Source organism: Corylus avellana, chromosome 3 (genome assembly GCF_965113065.1).
Source record: "Corylus avellana chromosome 3, dhCorAvel1.hap1.2, whole genome shotgun sequence".
NCBI lineage: Eukaryota > Viridiplantae > Streptophyta > Magnoliopsida > Fagales > Betulaceae > Corylus > Corylus avellana.
In genome coordinates, this window is record NC_142492.1 from 5,562,364 (window position 1) to 5,584,577 (window position 22,214).

The window sequence follows — 22,214 nt, forward strand, 5'->3', positions numbered from 1 at the left end:
TGGATATGTGAAGTGGACTGGCCTGAGATTGTAGTCCCAACAATTTTTCTTTTTTCTTTTTTTCTTTATTGATTAAAAAATATTTAATCAGTTGGGTATTCGAGAACAAAAAAGAAAATTGTGAATTTGAAGTCATTTTGAAAATGTATTACTTTAATTGTATTGTATTATTGGATGTACTTGGCGTGAAAATGTACGCTAAGTGCATGTTTGAAATTGTGTTGAAAAATAAAGCTTTTGTTAATGGTAAAAGTTAACAAGAGCATTTTAGGAAGAAAAAAAAAAAAGCAGCTTATCCAAGAACAAAAAAGTCAAAGAAATGTCTTTTAAATTTTTTACCAAACAAACAATTTTTTGCTTGACACTGCTTTTTAAATCTTTTAACACAATCTCAAACAAACTTTAAAGCTACTTGAGTTTAACTAGAAATCAATTTAATAAAATACTTATTATAGATTGTACTAAAGTCAACGATAATCTAGTATAATACTAAAGTCAACTTTTAGTATATACCAACTACAAGTTGATGATAATAAATAATAATTTGTGGCTTGCTTCCTTCCCCAGAGACAGAGGTATGCATGAACTCTTTCATGGCATTCAGTTGACAAAACGATTTCGTTTTGTTTCTAACATATGTACATTAATCCACATCTCTTGTGCTCAACTTACCAAAAAGAATAATTGATACAATAATTTTAAGATAGTTTTCTTTTAAATTGGGTTGAAAACTTTTCTCTAATTAAGTCTATTAAATTGGCATTTGTCATTAGTGCATGTGATTCTCACAGATGTTTTGTTAATACATGTAAAAATCACACGTTCTAAGGGTAGATGTCAATCTAATAGACTGGGTTGAAAATTTTTTTATCGATGGCAGACTGAAACTCTTGGCATTAGATAACCCAAAACCTAATGATTGTGATCATTCATCAACCAGAAGAAATTAAAACTTTTGCCAGCACAAAGGATATAAACATAAAAAATAATGATGATGATCAATATTTATTTTATTTATAAGAAGTTTGAATAGATTCCTATTGAGTCCTGCCTGTGCGTTTGCAAGAACAAGAACAAGTCCCTATCATTTTCCTTTTCTAAACAATTATATGCCTCAACAACATAATTGAACTCTCTTCCATACATATGCGATGCACAAGCTGCTTTATAAGTTAGGAGCTGCAAATCACCTGTTGCAAATAAAACCAAAAAAAAAAGAGAAAATTTTAGTTGATTTCACTAAAATAAGACAATCAAAAACATCCACGGCCATGTTTGGACATGGATCTATTCTAGATGCATTCACATTAGAAGGCCCTCATTTAGATACATTCTCAACACACAGATGAGAAAACTATCAAGTGCATAGGTGGTGTCAATGTGGAGGGTCCAATGCTTCTCACAATATGCATCAAGGTTAATTAAGAGTCCGTTTAGTATTGCGATTTTAAACAAAATCAAGGGAAGTATATCGTTTTGGAATGAAGTATATCGTTTTGGAATGTGTTTTATTTTTTATTTTTAAATGCGGTTTGAAAAGGTAGAAATATCTATGTTTTTAAATTGCAGGCAATGAGGTGTGTTCTTAAAAATGCACAATTTAATAGCTTTTTCAAAAATAGCGATTTCAAATCGCACGTTTTGAAACCGCAAGTCTAAACGGACTCTAAGTGGCATGCACTAAGGGGAGCTTTGACGAATCAAAAATGAAATCAATTTACTAAGTGAGTCAAGGATAATCCTAATCCAATTAAACCAAGCGAGTTGACGGATCCAGTTCAGATCTTGCTAGTTCTCTGCTCCAATTCGAGACCAGATACTCAACAAAGTGCACTCAGGTGCACATCAATCACAGCATCAATAAAATTTCACCATGGTTCAATAACTTTCTCATCCCAGACAAGATCAAAACCAGCTGCACCCCATGATCCAATAGCACAAAGTGAGAAGATTTTCTTGATATGAATAATGAAACATACCTGCTGCAATCTCTGATACAAGCGCATTACTGCTGAAGTGACGTGTCAACCACCATCTGCAGCGAAGCCTCCAACTCTTTCCTGATTTTCCCTCTGTAAATATTTTGGGGGTCTTAGTAAAATGAATAGTGTCTGGTGGCTCCTGCCCATCTTCATTTTCATTAGGACACACAGACATTCGATCTTCTTCATATTGAGAAAGTTTAAGGAAACATAAAGCAAACTGTCTCCATGTATTATGTTCTGCATAGGTAGCATCTAAATGCAACGCTATCATTTCCAAAAGGGATTCAAGACCGTACTCGCCTGCAAAATAACAGGAGAACGCAACTATAAATTTCAATAAGCCATTGTTATTTGTATACTTGTTAGTACTATAATAGTTAAGGGTATCAATTTACTCCCATTACTAATTAAATGGAAGATATTAGTAGTTTGCATTTGTATGCATAAAAGGTAAGTGGGGAGTTGGTCGACCACCTTTTTGCTTTATTGTCCAGTGGCATGGGAGCTGCAGCTACTTCTTGTCTTGTTCTCGATTTAGTGTGTGATGCCTAAGTTGATTGTGGAGTTGTTGGCAATTTGGAAAGGCCTTCATACCAAAATTGGGGTCCTAATGTCCCGTATGGTGTATTTGCAAGGACATTTAAAAGCATTTTGTTATCAGTAATCATAGTATGGTGTTTCTGTTGTTTACTGTTTGAGTGGTTGATGTCTACTACAGTTGCTTACAACCGCTCTTGTTTGTGGAAATTCTAGACTTTTTTAATTTAAGATCATAATTCTTCTTCCCTTTGTTTTTTCGTTTCTCACTTGAATACCTCCCTGTACTTGACTGTACTCTTTCACTCTTTTGATTAAATAATTTAAACTTATTACTTGCTAAAAAAAATTGTTTGAAAACTAGTGATGAAATTTGACTGTTTGTTCAAAAAGAAAATGGAATTAAACAAGGACACCGTGTCTCATCCGGAGGGTATGCAAGATCAAGATTAGAATGAAGAAATACCACTTTGATGCAACCTGACAAGCTTCCCCAGTGAATGGCAACATGTTGGATCCTTCTTCAAGCTATCCTCGAAGCAGGCAGAAAGCATGACAGAGTTGTTATGATCAAAGCGCTCAAAAATAGTAGCCCTTAATCTGCAAAAGATGTGTGCATTTACTGATTTTTAAAGGTATCAATACCTCAGGGCATCAACTAACATAAGCGAACAAACATATGACTAAAAACAAAACCATAGAAAGAAGACTTAAGTAAACTTGTAGCTGAGAGATATACTACATTAAAGAGAATCATTTCCAAATGTGGATTAAGAATATCAAACAGATTATCTTACTATGCAGAACCATCAAATCTCAGGCAAAAAGCAACAATCTATCACAGTGCCAATCAAAGAAGCTTAGACTAAAATCCAACCCTATGATGAATTGTGTCACAAACTACAGCCTCACCAGCGGCAAAAAATGCGGGATTAACTGAGCCAAGCCACTTGAATCAGCTAGTTTAGTATATGACCTGACCTCAACCCCAAAAGTAAGCCCATTTAGTAAATGATCTCGAGACTGACCTTACTTGGGCTTGGCTCATGTGCTTATATGCATATTGGATAAATTGACTCATAATACATACAATTCGAAATAACTCTCTAGAAATTAGAAATTATTTCCCTTAGCAGAATAGCTAAAAAAGAAAAAGGAAAGAGAAAAACATTCTTATAGGAAAAAAAGAACTCTCAAGCTCAAGCTCAAGCTAAGGCTTGTCTTATTAATCGAGCCAACCTGATCCAAATTGCGCCAAGCTTGAGCTTGGTAAATAAAGCTTGAGTCAAGCTTGAGCTAAATATTCCTGTCAAGCTGAGCTCAAGCAGCCAATACCTAGGTCCGCTCAGCTCGTTACACTGCTAGTCATGAATTACAAAATAATGAGGCAAGATCTTCCTGATTGAAATATGGAATTTGCTATATTATCAGATTTTTCGGGAAAATTGTATTCAGAAATACCATTAATTATTATGCTCAAAATGTCAATCAATTTAAGAGGCAAAAGAAACATAAATATAATTTCTTGGATCTACTTTTGATAACCAATCAGTTGAACTCAAATCTTCTTCCCTAACCAATCAGTTTCACGTTTCTTTCCCATACATAATCTTTTGATCTTTCAGACTCCTTTCACTTCTTAGCAATCAGTGACAGTAATAAAGAAAGCAAAGGTATTATTAGTACCTAGTAGAAAGTGCTGAGCTTGAATTACAACAGATCTTTTCTAGCTCATGTAAGGCCTTGTCAACTTGACCACCAATCAACAATAACTGACAAAAGGAACAAAAATACTTAGAACACAGTACCATGAATTTCAGAACAAAGATCAATAACCATATTTACGCATACAGATACACTAATGTCAATGAAGCAAAAGTGGCAGCAATTGCAAAATTATACTAAGTCTAAGAAAAGGAGAACATATAACAGAAATTATGTTTTGCAAGGCAGTACCAGTTATCCCTGGGAAGGATTTATTTATTTTTATATTTTTCTTTTGTTGATCTTAGTTCAAAGTTCAAGCTGCTGGTCTTGGCAATCATTCAACATCTTTGACACACAAAGATCCATTTCAAGGTCTCTACAGTAACCTATCCACAAGCCCATGCTATGTCCCGTGAATCAGCGTCAAATGCTTATATATATGCAAAATGTTTGATATATTTGATTTGTTTTGGGTTCTAATCTGGATGTTAAAAATTATCGTATAAAGTCATCATGCAGCCACGGAAAAGTGGTGTTTTGGCTGTTGTGCTATTTTCCACCATTTTCAATTTTGAATTTTATTATGTGGGGCCCACGTGTGACATCAGATTGAGACAAGTCCTAGGTGCTTCATATAGTCACTCACTAAGAAGTCTATAGTTTTTTTTTTGATAAGTAATGAAGAAGTCTATAGTTAAAAGAGATTTTAATGGCACTTCTCAATTCACAAGTAAAAATTGTAATTTTCTTTTTCAACTCTGGGACAGAAATTTATTTTTGGTCGTCTTAGAGGTGCTTCCTTACTTAAACATGTTATAGGATTTCTAGGAGATTTGAAGAGTCTTAGGAACGTTATCTTGAGTTTTAACTTAAATTTTTTGTACTTTAAGCAATGAGCGTTCTTAATGTCCTAGTTTTATTAGTGAGTAAATTTACAAAAATGTTTCCTAGTACCCCCCTCCCGTCTCTCCAGGTGCTCTTTCTTCTTCCCCTTCTTTCCTTTAAATTTCTGTGCACAATGCTGTTGTCTCTAAAATTAGAAGGAGATTATTACGAAAAGAACAGGAGTTGCTCTAGCACACAAAAATATACAAAAGGACTCTTGAAGACCTAAATACATAATATAATGAACCAAATGCTATATCTGTCGATCAAGACTTCCTACAACATAGGCCATCATTTATAAAGCAGTGAAACATTAAAGTCACTCTAATACATTTTTGGCCTCAAGATAAATTAATAACCACTTGACCATTTCGAAGGATTATCTTTTACCAAAACCTCATGTTTGAGTCTAATAATTCACAGACAACAATAGCTGAAATGAAAGCTGCAGTAACTTATTGATATATGTTAGAAATGGATGCTGCAGTTATCCTATATATACGATCATGGATTTAGAAGTTCAAATTATGGTAAAATATCTTTCACCTATAGAAAAAAGTATTTACATACCTGTATCAAAGGAAGTAAAGCCACCAATAAAGGGGGTGTTGCGTGAAGAGCAAGTTGAAAATATTTTACTGCATTCCTATGATAGTCATTAAGCATTTTCCTGTGCAAATCTAAGAAATCTTCACAATTTTCTGTAGGATCCGGCAATTGCAAGGGCAACAACCACGTATCCAAGCCCCCTTCAGCAAGAGAAAAGAAGTTCAGTAATCATTATTCACTTTTAGTCAAATAACAAGTGACAAGGTTTATCAAAAGCCTAAAAATGCCAAACATTATTTAAATAAAAAGAGAATGGTTATTTCTTGTTTAAAATTGTCAATCAAAGCAACCGCTTGGGTACAGTTAACAATAATAATCAGCATTCAGCATAAACATTACTCTCATTGCCTCAACCACATCACACTTGGCTTGCCCAATATCACCACTCAGTAAGTTCCTCTGCTCCGCTTGGCAAAACAAATGCCTCCAATCCCCTCTTCAGATCGAATATCGAAGACTTTTGCCTCAACGTAGAAAAAGCCCAAATAGTCCATCGTAAACAACTCAGCAAAATTGAGAAGAAAAAAATGCCTCCTTGTCTGAACATGTCCTCACGCCATGATTGTTTTCATATTTCTAGCTTTCATGATTTTTTTTTTTTTTTTTTTTTTTTTGACATGTCCTCACAAGAGGGGAGAGGGAGATTCGAACTAGTGGCCTCCGCTTCATTAGGCGTGGTCCAAGTCGATTGAGCTACCTCTTGGAGACAGCTTTCATGATTTTCTTGATCTTTTTTTCTTTTTCTAGTTAGGTGTTTCTCTTGTAACTTCATGTAATAAAGTTGTGAAAACTTATAGCAGATACCTCATTTCTGCAACCCAATTATCCCAGCAATACCTACCACGAGGCTTGAGAAATTTGACCACCTTCCTCATCTGTGCTGCAAAACAATCCCATCCTCTTCCTTCTATACCCAAACGGAACGACAATGAAGCTTTTCCGCCCGCCTACCCCACACTCCAATAACTCCAAAAACCTTCCATGGCTATTTGCATTCCTTTGTGCAACATCTAAAATACTCCCAGACCTAAACAACCTGTAAAACTCTCTCAACTCCATACCCCTAACCAATTCCTCCAAGTCGACGTCAACCACATCACACTTGGCTTGTCCAATATCACCACTTAGTAAGTTCCACTGCTCCTCTCGGCAAAACAAATGCCTCCAATCCCCTCTTCAGATTGAAACTCGAAGGCTTTTGCTTCAACATAGAAAAATCCCAAATCATCCATCATAAACAACTCAACAAAATTGAGAAGAAGAAAAAAACAAATGCTTCCTCGTCTGAACGCGTTCTCATGACATGATTGTTTTGATTTTTCTAGATTTCATGATTTTCTTGATCGTTTTTCTTTTTTTGGTTAAGTGTTTCTCTTGTAACTTCCTGTAATAAAGTTGTGAAAACTTATAGCAGATACCTCAGCTCTGCAACCCAATTAGGGAAAAATTCTTCCTTTCACTGTAACAGAGAAAAGCAAAGGAAATACAACCAGATAAGCAACTCCTTTGACCCAAAAAAGACTCATCCTTAACATTTTCGACACCACTCCATTACTAACTGGTTTCCAGTTTCCCCAGTAGTGGTAATTAAGCAAAGCATTTTATAGAAAGTATGCACTTCAATGAACAAATCAAATACTTAAATAAAGTAAGCACCAATTGGAAGTTTATTACAAGAATTCGTACTACATTCTGGACTATTGTCCGCTTTCCAGATACACCAAAGAATGTGCACACATGAGGAAATTAAAGTAGTTAAAGAAAGAAAGAAGGATTGGGGAAAAATTTCTAACGAAGTAATTCAGAAGTAAAAACAAACATTTAAAAAAAAAATGTAGAGGATTTAGGACTCACGAAGAGCAAATAAATTGGAAGCATACTGTATATGATCATCGTGATTTGAGGACGAAGTTTCATTTATGAATTTTTCATTACAGTCCATGATAAAATCTTGCGGCTGGAAGTCCTGCATAGGATCTTCTCTTTCCATGGAAGTGTCTCGCTGTTGATCAATATCAGCATCTGAAGATAATTGGTTATCATTGACAGAGGAGTATGAATCGCATTGAAAGGGAACACCAGCCTCGCAAGTATCATTTGCATTGTACCACTCAGAATTTCTGTCTGGGTAGCTGAATCTTGTTCCCATATCTGAGTGCTGGGGGGAGTAAAACTGGTTTGAATCTTTCCACTGCATCTCTTTTGGGATAGTCGAATACCAAAGCTCATAGTATATCAAGCCCATGACCAGATTCGACATAGGGTGAATACCAAGTTCACCTTCTTGCTCGAGGCTGAAAGAAAAAAGATAATAAATAAAATCTGGCATAGCTAATTTCTCATGAATCCATTCATACATGTCACCTCCAATCATGCTATTGTTCTGCATCCATGTAAAATCTATTAGCGATGCAACCCCAAGCCTCTTCCTTTCACAGTCCATGTAAAATCTATTAGCGATACAACCCCAAGCATTAAAATCTATTAACTCCACCATGGACTGTTTCCAAAGACACCATTTATGTCACTTTTTTTCATTATGTCAAGGGTATGCTAGTCATTAAAAGATATTTCTCACGCCACGCAATTCTGGAGAATACTAAAAACTCAACATGTTCAAAAATCAAAAAATGTTCATAGAAATATAGTCAATCATATATGGTTTTTTCTTTCACCCGTTTCTTACTTGGAACGTGAGAGGGTTGAATGAGGGGAAGAAATGTTTGAGGGTTAGGAATTTGCTCAGAGATTGGAAGGTGGACATAGTTTGCTTTCAAGAAACTAAAGCTTGATGCTATGTCGCACAGAATTGTGCGCAGTTTATGGGGTTGTAATCATGTAGACTGGTGCTGCTTGGATTCCAATGGGGCCTAAGGGGGTATCCTGATCATGTGGGCTAAATGGTGGCAGAGAAGGTAGCTGAGTGTGTGGGGTTCTATTCCCTAGTTGTTTCCTTCAGAAATGTTGCTGATCATACCACTTGACCTTTGCAGGTGTTTATGGTCCTAATTCTGTTAGGAATAGAAGCCTTTTATGGGATGAATTGGTTAGCTTGCTCAGTTGGTGGAATCTGCCTTGGTGCATTGAGGGTGATTTTAATGTCACTCGTTTCCCCAGTGAAAGGTCAGGTGCGGCTCAGTTATGTTCTGCCATGATGGAGTTCTCTGACTTTATTTCTGATAAGGGCATGATCGACCTTCCTCTTGTTGGTGGTGACTTCACTTGGTTAATTTCACATGATCCACCTTTGTGGTCCAGGATTGATAGATTCCTTGTCTCTTAGGAATGGGAAGTCTTGTTTCCAGGTGTTTCCCAGAAGAGGCTCCCCCATTTTCCTATCCTTCTTGATTGGGGCGTTGTTTGAAGGGGGAGTAGGTCCTTCAAATTTGAAAACATGTGGCTAAAGGTGGAAGGTTTTGTGAGGTTGGTGAAACAGTGGTGGGGTTCTTATATTTTCCAAGGTACGCCTAGTTTTGTCTTAGCTCGCAAGCTCAAGGCTTTGAAATTTGATTTGAAAAAATGGAATGAGGAGGTGTTTGGCAATATAGAAAGGAAGAAGAGGAATCTTCAAGAAGATTTATGGGTTTTTGATGTTATTGAAGAAGGTAGGGCCTTAGGCGCAGAGAACAAAATTAGGAAGGCGAGCTTGGAAGTTCTACTCTTATGGAGGAGGTGAGTTGGAGACAAAAATCTAGGGTGTTGTGGTTAAAGGAGGGGGATAAGTGGATTAAATTTTTTCACACTATTGCTAACTCAAATAGAAGGAATAACTATTTACACTCCCTATTGATTGGTGGTAGACTCTCTACCAATCTGGCAAAGTCAACGAACACATTGGCTAGTTCTATCAAAAGTTATATACTGAGCAGTGTAGTTGGAGGCTATCAGTGAATGGTCTTTCCTTTGGTTCCATTATGGAGTCTGAGGCTTGTTGGTTGGAGAGATTTTGGGGAGGAGGTGAGGAAGGTTGTGACAAAATATGGTTGGTGGCAAGAGGCCAGGCCATGACGGTTTTTCTATGGCGTTCTTTCAAGCTTGCTAGGATGTACTAAGTGCTGATATCATGAAGGTTTTTAGTGACTTCCATGCTAGAGGTAAGTTTGAGAAGAGCCTCAATGCTTCGTTTATTACGCTCATTCTGAAGCTTCCAGGTGCTACCGACCTCAAGAACTTCCACCAGATTAGTCTTGTGGGGGTATATATAAAATTATTGCTAAGATCTTCACTAACAGGCTCAGGTTGGTAATGGAGAAGCTCATTTCCAAGTCTCAAAGTGCCTTCATAAGAGGCAGGCAAATTCTTGATTCAACCCTTATTGCCAACAAATGCAATGATAGTAAGCTTAGATCTAGCAAGCCGGGTGTCATTTGTAAAATGAATTTGGAGAAAGCGTATAATCATGTGAACTAGGACTTTCTGTTGTATATGCTCAGGCGATGTGGCTTTGGCGAGAAATGGTACTCGTGGATAGCCCATTGTATTTCCTCAATACGGTTCTCGGTCTTGGTAAACAATACTCCTACAGGTTTCTTAGTAGCTCCCATTGGTTGAGACAAGGAGATCCCTTATCCCCCCTGCTTTTTGTTTTGTGACGGAGGCTTTGGGTAGAATGTTATCTGTTGTGGTTAGTGGTGTCTACTGGAGGGCTTCTCAGTGCGAAATGTTGCTTTCTCTCATCTTCTGTTTGCTAAAGACACTCTGATCTTTGTGATGCTACTCCTGCTCATTTGCGTCATTTACGGAGTTTATTCTTGTGCTTTGAAGCTACATTGGGCTTAAAAGTAAATTTGGCCAAGTCTGAATTGGTTCCGGTGGGGAATGTTTCACAAGTGGGAAGGTTGGCCCGAATTCTAAGGTGTGGGGCCTCCACTCTAGGGTGTGGGCTCAAATTCCCTTTTAATAGGTGATGCCTAACATGTGGAATATTTAATTGAAATGAGGGGTAAATTGAAAGAGTCAAGGCTCGAACTCAATACCTTTAATTATGATACCATGTTAAATCACTACTTGTCCCAAAAGCTAAGTAGTGAATTAACATGGTATATTCTAAAAGCTTTTAGGACAAGTGGTGATTTAATATGGCATATCTTAAAAGTTTAAGTTTTTGGAACAAGTGGTGATTTAACATAAACGTGTTGTTAATCTGTTTGACCGTCAGTGGTCCTCTAGCAAGCCAAGAAGTGTTGCGGTGTAGAAAATGGTGCTTATGTGCCTCTTCTGGGGTTTATGGAGGGAAAAGAATGATAGAAACTTTGAGGATAGGGAGAGGACAATAGGGGATATTTTTATCTTTGTTTTACGAAACATTGTAACTTTGGACGACAACGTTTGTGTTTCCTCTGTTGATTAGCTATAGTGACTTCCATGTTCGTTTTGCTCTATTTAGTTAGGAGGTTCTTTTTGTATACTTCATGTGTACTTAGGGGCACCTTACACTTTCAATGAGATTGATTTATCACTTATGAAAAAATAAAATTCAAATCAAGTTATGAACAAAGTAAATTTGTACAGCTAGTTCAACCTATTGGAATTGGACATATTTGAATTCATGATTAGCTTCCAAATTTCATTGAAACAAAGATCCACACACATGCTTGCCCCTGCAGCTACAGAACTCTTCTCCTTTAGTTATAACCAATTTATTTATATGCTTTCCTTTTATTTTGTCCCCCTTGCAAAGCATGTGTTAGGTTTTCAAATGGAAGAACACTGCCCAATAACCAACGGCTTGCATTCTATTATTGGCAAGGGCAATATCTTGCAAATATATTTGGTATTCACCACAACATACTAGCAAAGACCTGCTGTCAGGTTCCAAGAAAGATCTACTAAAACAAAAAATAAGAGTGACAAACAGAACTCATCAAACTTGTGTTTGTGGGGAGGGAACTCAGGGAAGGGATCATTTTAAAAGCTGCAAAAAAAAAAAATATTACAGAAGTAGCAAGTTTTAAAGCTCATAACAACTATCCTGGAGACTTGTTCTTGTATCAGAATAAGCAGGTTCTACATCCAGGACAGTTACTAGGCACAAGAAAGAATTAGAATCATACCATTGAGCAGCCTGATGTGCTTCCTCAGCATCCTGTTGTGCAAGACAGAATAGGATGAACTCTAAGTGAACCAGAAATCTGTCCTGGACAACAATAAAAAAAATCTACATGAGAAACTTCGGCCTTACGAAATAAGTGTCATGCAATATATTACAAATTGTGAACCACAAAAGGCCTTCACTTAAGTTGCAATCTATATGGACTTCTGGTTTTACTTCCCCACAATGTTGTAATCTATACTGTAAACATTGGTTTATATACTTCCCCACTATGTTGCAATCTATACTATGGACTTTGGTGTATATATTTCCCCCTTATGCGGCAATCTATATCTAACAAGAACAAATTAGAAATGTCATTGTAACATCATGGCAAGATACAAAGATAATATGCTATTTGGCAATTCATCCAGTGTTTCTGATGGGAGTGTGCAACAGCTTTTGAAATAATTGGGGTGTACAAAAAACCGCCAACTAGACATCCAGCCCCGTTCCAACCCAGATAGGTCAGATTCCGATTGTGTCGAAGCCAGATGTAGGAAGCAGTCTTCCATTTTTGACAAAGTCAGAGTCAAAAGTTGAAAATAGATACAATTTTCGATTCATTCTGACCCAACCCGACATGTTATATTGAATTAAAAAAAAAAAAAAAAATTAACCTTAAAAATGGTGTGATTTTGTACATCAGCAAAAGACCAAAACGATGCTGTTTAGATATATACCTATAAAATCATCTTATTCTCACATTTTGTCATTCACCAAAACCCTACCCATATCATCCGCCGTCTCTCTCTCTCCAAAGACGAAGACTAGTCATCTTCGTTTGTGATGAAGACAAAGAGCTTAGTCTTCGTTAGATCTCTTCCAACTAAGTCCGCCTCCGACATTTTGAAGGCGGAGGTTGGGCGAAAATGACCTCCATCGGAAAAGAGTCGGAGGTCATTCCAACTTTCTGACAGTGGCAAAGACGGAAAGCAGAAAGCCCATTTCTGACTCTGCAACCTCTGATGCACACTCCTATTAGACAGATCAAAATTAAGGCATTCCATCTCCCCATCATTGGGTACAAACATGAAAAACCATGCTCTCTTCTCAACTTTTATACAGATATATCCCTCCAACATTAGACTTAATCAAGCTGGATGTTATAAGGTTGACTTTCAGGTGACTTGGGTCAATCACATAGAGATGCATCACTGAAGAACACAACAGGCACAATATTTGAGTCTCTCCAAATCCTGAACTTTAGTGGTGGAACCAGTCTAGCTTTCTCTTTGGTCTAGGAGGTAAAATGGCAAACCTATCCAATATCAGCACAGAGTAGGGAGAATGCAACCAAAGAGAAAACCAATCAATTTTTTTAGTGCCCTTCCAGTCATACCAAGAGACTTTAAACCCTCTGTCAGGCAGGATTATATGATTAATATAAACACAATCTTTCCACTAAGAGAAAAGGCTAATTATCTAGAGGGCATTACTCCTCTGTAACATACCAACTTGTGGTGAGTGCATTTGTTGCTCTTGTTTATGTTTGTTTGAGAAGAAATCTTTCGATATTTTACGTTAAAACCTCTCTTTCCCATTGTATACCCCTTTACAATGAGAGCACAAATATGCTGATAACAGCAAGGATTACAAGCCATATGCTGACTCAAATTGATTTGACACATTTGGAAAAAAATAAAAAATAAAACCTGAAAACAAGTTGATTTGCACATACTTGCCAATAGCACAAACACTTGACAAATTATCCGTGACTCTGCAATATTTAAGATTGAGCGTTTATTGAAATCATACCTCTAATGGCCATTCTTTCATTGAACCATTCTTTCTCATCCAAACGTCATAGATGTTCTTGATCCTGTTGGGGGTGATATGATCACCTTTCATATGCTTAAGAAGCTCCATTGAAACCTAAAGGTATTGATAATATATATGAGTGTGTTCTAATTTCAGAATCAAGATATCAATGATAAAGACGTACAATCGCATGAGTATTAAAAAAGAATAGCGTTAGAACCAACAAAAAAGAAAAGCATATCAACCTGCATATTGAATGTTATGATACACGTGTGTGTATATATATGTATAACATCAAATATGCTTATCATACAAAGACACCCTGTTGTGGAATTTATACTTAACAATCAAGCATTCAAGTCTTTAGTTTAGTTGGCTGCTATTAGAACCACAGTTAAAAGAGGTAAATGAAAATTTATAGTGATAGCAAAGGACGCTATCATCATCTAGTTTGTGGAGACAATGGAAAAACTTTGCTACTAGTGTTTTATTCTTTAAAAAAAAAAAGGGGGAAATTTTGGGTTGTGTAGAGTCAATGTGCAACACCCTATAAAGACAAACTATATCCTTTCAAAGCTAATAATCCTTAGTTGCAATGTAAATGTCTGCAAATTCTGCAAACATTCTTATTTCATTCAATTTAGGAGCATTTTCACACCTAAACTTTGATCTTCAAATTTTTAGAACTTTCCAAGAGTTCTTTATCATCCATGCACTCTTAAACTTTTTTTTTTTTTTTTTTTTTTTTTTGAGTGAAGAATTATTAAACTATAATCAAGAGCATTTTTTTGGATTATCGAGGCAGCTCCTCTTCTTTGATTCTATGCAGACTGTTTTGTTCACTATATATTCCACAATCAGACCTTATTCCTTTATTGTTCTTTTAACTAAAGAATCTATTTCATGACCTGAACCCCACCACCTTTCCTTTGCAAGAGAGCCCAAGCAAAGACTTTCAAGCCTGTCCTAGCCACAAGTGGTTTGCCTAAAGTTTCTCTATCCCTCCCATCTTTGACTGCAATCTATATATTTTATTGGTAAGTCACACATGCACCCTATGGGCGTGACAATCTCCAAATTGTTTTTATAGGGGGAGGAGGAGCCCTTCTAGCTAGAGCTCATTGTTTTGATTATGATCTTACAAAAAATGTATTTTTGCCTTATAAGATGCTCCTTCCCCTTGGTCCAACCCCACTTGTTAATAATATTTAGGGGAAAGTCCATATCCTCAAACTACTACCTAATTGACAATATCCCCCTAAACTTTCAATTGCGACAATGTCCCCCCAAACTACCAAAAATTGTCAATATCCCCCCTAATGATGAAAACACCCTTAATAAAATTTAATAAATTAAATAAATAAATAAATCATTTTTTTTAAAGAAAAAAATTTCAAAATTATTATTATTTTTTTCGAATTTATAGGAATATTTTTGTATTTTTGACAAACATTTAGGGTCATTTTTGTCTTTTTACTGGCCTGGGAGGGACATTGACAATTTTTTGATAATTTGGAGGGGAACATTATCACAATTGAAAGTTTTGAGGGAACATTGTCAATTAAATGGTAGTTTGTAGGGTATGTGAAATTTTCCCTAATATTTATGAACATTACAAAAAAAATTCCTTATCTTTCTTTCTAGGAAAATTTTCATTCTCTCAAACAAGAGAATTTGCTCTATAATTTGGACGTAGCTGCTCATGGAAAGCCCATAATCCATATCAAACCATATGCAAGGTACAAGTTGTAGGAAAATGTTTGACAAAGATTGGTCCTAACATCCCAAGTTCAATATACACACAAAGAAAGAGCATACATAATAGAATTAGATACTACTTGATTTCCAAATGACCCAAAAGTACAATGTATATGTCAAGTTCCTCATCAAAAAAGACAAAAAGTCACTCATCTTACAAGACTGAGACAATCACACCAAATTTAAAACCTATATCAGGTCATATACATTGAATGTACAGTTCTCACATATGTAAACACACATCATAATCCCCTGCACTCGACATGATATATTATCATTAATACACATCATCTATAGCATGATAATTTTTATCCTCTTCAAGATATGTAACCACTATAACAAATATCTAGAGTTCTAACAAACAGTTAGAAACATAAACAACTAAACAAGACATCAAAATCATAAAAGGCGGAAGCGTAGCTTTAAATTCATACCGAATACTTTAAACGGTTCCTCGTCGAAGATCTGTCGTTGCACGTCCCTTTCAAGATCATGCTCAGCACACCGCCTAATTCTATCCAATCGTGCCGTCTCAAAAGTTTGCGCAAAAGATGGCATAATCGGACACGATTTTCCCACCTCACATTCTTTGAGCCAGTCTTCGGGCCAAGTCCTAGAACGGAAGATGGTTTGGTCAAAGATAATATAATTCTGTCGATGAGTTTTGCTGGTGCGGCGTGGCCATTATCTACCATTTTATTTAACTTTCTTTTCCGACTCATCACTTTGTTAGCACTGTCTTCTAGTTCTACTGCCTGATCTTCCAACATCTTGGAGTCCACAGTCATGCCGAACCACACTTAAGCCTAACTCTTTTCCCCTTCGATTTGCTTGTTCTAGAATCCTAAATTGACTTCAAGATTCCTACAAACCCAATGCATATTTCCAGAGCTGAGAAACCACAGGAGGAAAACAAAAAACCAATAAAAAAATTAAAAAAAAAAAAAAGAAGAAAAAAAAGAAGAAAGATTTTAGATAAATTTTGTTTCTCGGAGACTAATCTACTCTTCTTTTCCAGAGTTTTCTCGGAAACCAAACAAAGGGTAAGGAGCAAGTTATGCAATTTAACAGGATTCTCAAATAATCCCCATATTTCTTTCCTAATTTATCTTTATTTTGCTTGATTGCTAAGTATGCTTGCTTATTGCGTTTCCTTTGATTTTGTTTTCATGTTAAGCTTGCTTTGCTCCTATAAATAAGATGTAGATGCCATATGGAAAGTCCATTCAATCAATTGCCATAAGCAATTTGTGGAGGCCCTGACCCCCTCGAAGTGGTCATTGGAGCAAAGCAATGTGTGCCCTAAGCAATTTCAGTATTTTATGATTTTTAATCGAAATAGTTTCTATTATTATCAAAGCAGTTATTTTTTGGGGTGTTTTTCTACGGTGCAGTAAGACATCGTTCGGGGATGGTTTACCTGTGCAGAAGTCGTGCAAAGGCTGGGTTGGTTTCCGCTCTGCGTGGGTGTTTGTGATTGCTGTCACGGCGGGGCAGCAACGTCGGAGCAGTGTCGCTGGGCTGAATGCGGGAACGGAAGTCGGGGTCTGAAGGAGTTCTCTCCGGTAGTGGAGAAGGCTGGAAGCCGCGGTGTGCAGCCGTGGGAAGAAGCCGTTAGCGCTGCAAGTCTCTCTATTTTGCGATTTGTGTCGTGGGCTAGGTTATTTGGTGGAAGAAGAGTGCTGTTTGGTTGCACATCTTGGTGGGTATTTATTTCTACAAGATGACCCACGATCCATGCTACAGCATTCTTGAAGATGGAAAACAACGATAAAATTGAATAGTCGACGGCAACACGTGACCTTCATTCAGCAATCCTTCATAAACCCTATCCCAATCTTGGATTTCACTTTCCCAAAAGAAACTCTTTCAGACATTTGCTCTCTAGATGGCCAAGGATTTGCCTGAAGACTTGGTGGCCCAGATTCTGGTATGGCTTCCGGTGGTCTCTCTCTTGCGATGCAAGTGCGTCTCCAAATCCTGGTACGCTCTTATTACTCACCAAAGCTTCATAAGAAAACACCTCCTACTAGGGGTGGGCAGATTAACCGGTTACCGATTATCGGCCGTGTACCAGTTTCGACCAAACCGATATTAACCGTAACCGATATACCGATATTCTTATTGGTTAAATTTTTTATACCGGTATGCTTATCGGTTCGGTTCGGTTAGAAATTTAATATCGGTTAACCGTTTAACCGATATAAACCGTTAAATAGGGATGCCAAAACGACATAATTTTGGGATTATATATATCTATGTAATCTTATCTTAATTTGGGTTGGGTAGGTTTGATTTTTTTTTTTAGTGATGACATTTGATGAAATTTCTTTGCCTTTCGTGAAAGCATTTTTCATTAACTAGTTTTGTTAGTCTAATTAGCATTCATTATGTTAATTAGTCAATTTACTTTGGAAAAATGTATTTTATAATATAAAAAAAAGTTGTGGTAGATCAATATAAAAAAGCTTCAATTTTTAGTCTAAAAAAAATATTTGGGTCCCAACAAAAAATATTTGAGCCCTAAAACAACTCATTTTAATAAGTTATTTTAGTCCAACAAAAAGTATTTGGGCTCTCAAAAGTAAAAAAAACTCGTTTTTGGCCCTACAAAATAAATTAATATAAAGCTCAAGGTTAAATCGGTTAACCAGTTTAACCGAACCGTTAAACCGTGTACCGTTATAACCGATAATTTCGGTTAAAATTCTTATTGGTTCGGTATTGGTTAATAAATCGTTTAACCGAAAATTATCGGTTAATAACCGATAAGAGCCAAAACCGGACCGTTTTGACCGATACTCAGGCCTACCTCCTACACAACAACAACAGCAGCAACACTCTCCTTCTCCTCAAACCCGTGCGTTTCTAAAATTGACACGTGCGTTTCTATAAAGCTTAATTTAAAGAAAAATAAAAGCGTTAAGAGAACATTTACAACAACACAAATGCTTAAGTTGTATTTTTTTCTAATTAATAAAAGGAAAAAATGCTCAACTTGTATTACATGTGAAAAATATAACAAACATGTATTAAAAAGAGATTGTGAAAACCTATTAAGACTAATTAACTTAGCGTTTGAATACAAATTGCTATATGTATTTACAATTTCTACCAAATATAAAAGAATTTATATATTTTAAAAAATAAAAAAGAATCACATATTGAAACTAATAATCAAAATTAAAAGGTGTGCAAAAAACTGTTATAATACAACACTAACAAAAAGATCATGATTTGATTTTCTCCATACCTTCAAAGGGAGAAAACTTTATTCTTGAATCATGCATAAACAAAAGACAAATATCATTCTATACTTAGTTTGAAAAATTGAGCATTTTTTATTTTAACTTCCTACTTCTTAAAAAAATACTAATAATTTCAATTAAATTTCATTTCCCTCTACAACACTGTTTCTTATGCCAAAAATAAGTACAGTAGAAAAGCGACTGATTTGTGGTTAACAAATTTTTTTTTTTTTTTTTTCTAATTAATAGGAAGAGACAATTGTTTGGATAAAATCCAGTTAACCTCCTCAAACTACCACCACCCCAATGACAATCTACCCCCAAACTATCAATTGCAACAATGTATCCTCCAAACTACCAAAACAATGACAATGTACCCCCAATTTTTAAAAAAATTGCAAAATTACTCTTACTAAAATAAAAATAAAAATACTAAATTTTAATTTTTTTTCCAAATTTTTAAGGGTATTTTTATCTTATTGAAAATTATATAGGAGTAATTTCATCATTTTGCTATCATTGGAGGTGCATTGTCATTGTTATGGTAGTTTGTGGGGTAAATTGTCGTAATTGATAGTTTTAGGGTAGATTATCATTGGAGTGGTGGTTTGAGGGAGTTAAGTGGACTTTTTCCCAATTGTTATCAAACAAAATGGAAAGTAGACCTTGAATTTAAAAAGTGTTGAACTTCAAAAAAGAATATATATATATATATATATTTCATCCATGAAAATTGGCAATTTATTTTGGATTACATTTAACCACATTATAAAAGGACATAATTTTGAACCCATTGAATTGAACAACAAAAAAGCGGTAATGAAATCTATTTAATTTGTTGTTTTTCAATGGACCATAATTTTGTCGACACCCTTAGAGGAAAACAAAAGCAATTGAGAATAATGTTGAGATAATGAAGAGAGAAACACCATGTAAAAACTGCAGAAAAATCCCAAATGAGTATTCTAAGAAAATGTTGTAAAAGGCTTTGGGATTGAGACTTGAGCCATTTTTTAATATGGGGTTTGCAGGGAAATTTTTGAACTAACCATTAAAACGTGTTTTCAAATAGACTCATCAAAAATAATAGCAACAAATCGAACAATAACAGTGAATGAAAGTGTTAACATAGTAAATGGCAGTTTGTAAACATAATAAGCACAATTTAAACTAAATTTTTTAAAGGAATAGAGTAAACTTACTGGGTGTAGAATGAAGGATGTTTTAGAGGATATAATGAGATATTAGACATAAGAGAATTGTAAGTGTTTGTTGTTGAATGGGGTAGAAACTGTTTTTAAAATGTTGATGGTGGTTTAGCGTACAGTTTTCAGGAATTTATTTATTTATTTACTTTTTCATTTGTAGAAACCAACCAACCAGAGTTAAACCAAACAAAAGTACCCAATTCAATGCCATTAACACCCATTTTTCCCAATTCCCCTAATATCAATTCACCATACCCATATATGGCCTAAAATGAACGTATTTGAAAAAATAATCTAAAAGGAATATAGAATAAACATATTTCAATGAAATTCAATAAACAGAAAGCAAGGAAGAAGATGGAGATCTAATTGGCAGTCTCAAAAGGTAATTAAATTTTGAAAAGAGATAAAATAAATTTACTCGATGTCGATAGAGTGAAATTTCAAAGGATTGTGAAACAATTGGAAAGAGCAGCAGAATAGAGGAAGAGAGACATAGCAGTTTCATGGCTAAAAGAAACTGTACAAAGTTATATATTTTATACTTTTGATGGCAGTTGAGCGTGAGAAAGAGAGAGCAGTTTGAAGTGATGTGAAAAGGTGTTACGTGTGTTTGGATTTATAAACTTAAACGCACAGTTTCATTTTAAAATAATCACTTGTTAGATTAATAGAATGCCACATGCCATGATATTAGCCTCTCCTGTCATAATTTAATTTAAACTAAACAACTGTCAATTAAATGTCAGTTTCATTTAAAATAATCACTTGTCAGATTAATGGAGTGCCACATGTCATGATATTAACTTCTCCTAGCAGATTTTAATTTAAACTAAACAACGTCAATTAAACGTAATGCCACGTGTCAAGTTATTAGACTCTCATATAGAAAACTCCCCTATCATATATATATTCCACTTAGCGGATACCTTATTCCCATCCAGGTACTCTCTTATTCCATTTTTTGTATAGGAATTGTGGTTGTTTGGTAGCAGGAATAGAATATCCTTATTCTGTGTAAAGGGCGAAAATACCTTTTGTATGCCCTTCCTATCCCGCTGGTCGAGCAAAGAAGTTCAATCACAAATATGGCTGATTAAAAAAGATCCGGGAGAGAGGGTGGATTGGTAGAATCAGGTGGTCCCCGAGAGGGCTAAGCTCTCTCTTAACCAAGAGGAAAGAATGTGGGAGCGAGTGTTATAAATTTTTTATTTAACGGCTTATACAATAGCCTCCCACAACAATTAAGGTCGGCCATTTTAACACGATCTGTAAACTCGACACGAACACGACATAAAGTTATAAGGTTTGAGTTTATCCTAAACAAGTTCAAATCATAAACGAGTCAACCAGTAAATGTTTTTTTTTGGTCAACCCGCCTCAACCGTTTTTTTATTAAAAAAAAAACCCTAAACCTATAGCAGTAACAATTAAATCTGTTTGAGACATTTCCCAAATTATTTACCATGTAAATTTTATAGTTTGAAATTTGTTATTTACTATGATGGAGTTAAAAAATGCTAATCTTCATGAATGTTTTTATTGAAATATTGAATGCCCATGTGTTAATCTAATAGACAATTAAACATATTCTATTTTTATTACATTATGAATGTTTTTATTGTGAAAATTTGTTAATTTACTAATCTAATAAACAATTAAACATATTTTGCTTTTATCACGCTGTAATTTGTGAATGCTATTGAATGCCAATGATATTATTATTATATCATTTTTCCTTCAAACATGTCAGGTCAAACAGGCCGTTGTGACTTGTAAGTTAAACGGATTTTGTCGAGTTATCTGGTAATTTAGCGTGTCGTGTCCGTGTTTTAGATTTATACCTGTTTATTTAAACGGGTCATGTTCGGGTTGACCCACAAACCCATTTTCCCACCCCCCCCCCCCCCCAAATTTATTTTTCCTTTCTAATTTTCGTTTATTGAATTTGGGGCATTTTTTGAATTATTTAAAACACATGGGGGCAATTTTGAAAATTGTAGACCAAAAAATGCACATGCGACGGATATGAGCAATTTTTCCGTTAAATTTGAAGGAAATGATTAACAAAGTGACTACATTGCAAATTATTGGTACTTTGTTTGATACATTGTAAATTTTTAAATATTATATGTCAAATTGCAAATCGAGTGAAACTTTGAAAGGGTAAAATGTATTTTTCCATTTTTTGTATTTTACCAAAAGTAAAAGAAGGTAAAAGCATTTACAAATTAATTATAAAAACAAAATACTTATAAAACTCTCAATACTACTTCATCTTTATCTTACCTCACAACTGAAAATCTCTAAAAAAAATTTCCAAACAAATCCAAGATTTGTTACTTGTCACGGAAGAAAGATCTACCTTCCCATGCAATAACATGATAAATGTTAGGATAAAAGTTCATATACTCCCTTAAACTTT

The 22,214-nt window shown here is 35.4% G+C and overlaps 1 protein-coding gene across 2 annotated transcripts; it reads right to left on the bottom strand.

The window, feature by feature from the left end:
• Nucleotides 1-998: 998 nt before the first annotated feature.
• On the bottom strand, nucleotides 999-18,193 carry LOC132175473 (TAF RNA polymerase I subunit A). 2 transcript variants are annotated; one of them, XM_059587430.2, is made up of 11 exons: nucleotides 18,146-18,193; nucleotides 16,754-17,356; nucleotides 15,768-16,197; nucleotides 13,573-13,689; nucleotides 11,777-11,859; nucleotides 7,578-8,017; nucleotides 5,685-5,863; nucleotides 4,209-4,294; nucleotides 2,989-3,122; nucleotides 1,980-2,285; nucleotides 999-1,190 (listed from the first exon to the last, which is right to left on the bottom strand). In XM_059587430.2, exons 3-11 carry the CDS (start codon nucleotides 16,119-16,121, stop codon nucleotides 1,015-1,017), a joined length of 1,875 nt encoding a protein of 624 aa, XP_059443413.2. In that variant the 5' UTR covers nucleotides 16,122-16,197; nucleotides 16,754-17,356; nucleotides 18,146-18,193; the 3' UTR covers nucleotides 999-1,014. The 2 variants fall into 2 exon arrangements, with proteins under 2 accessions (XP_059443413.2, XP_059443412.2); XM_059587429.2 differs by having other exon boundaries at nucleotides 15,768-16,224.
• Nucleotides 18,194-22,214: the final 4,021 nt, after the last annotated feature.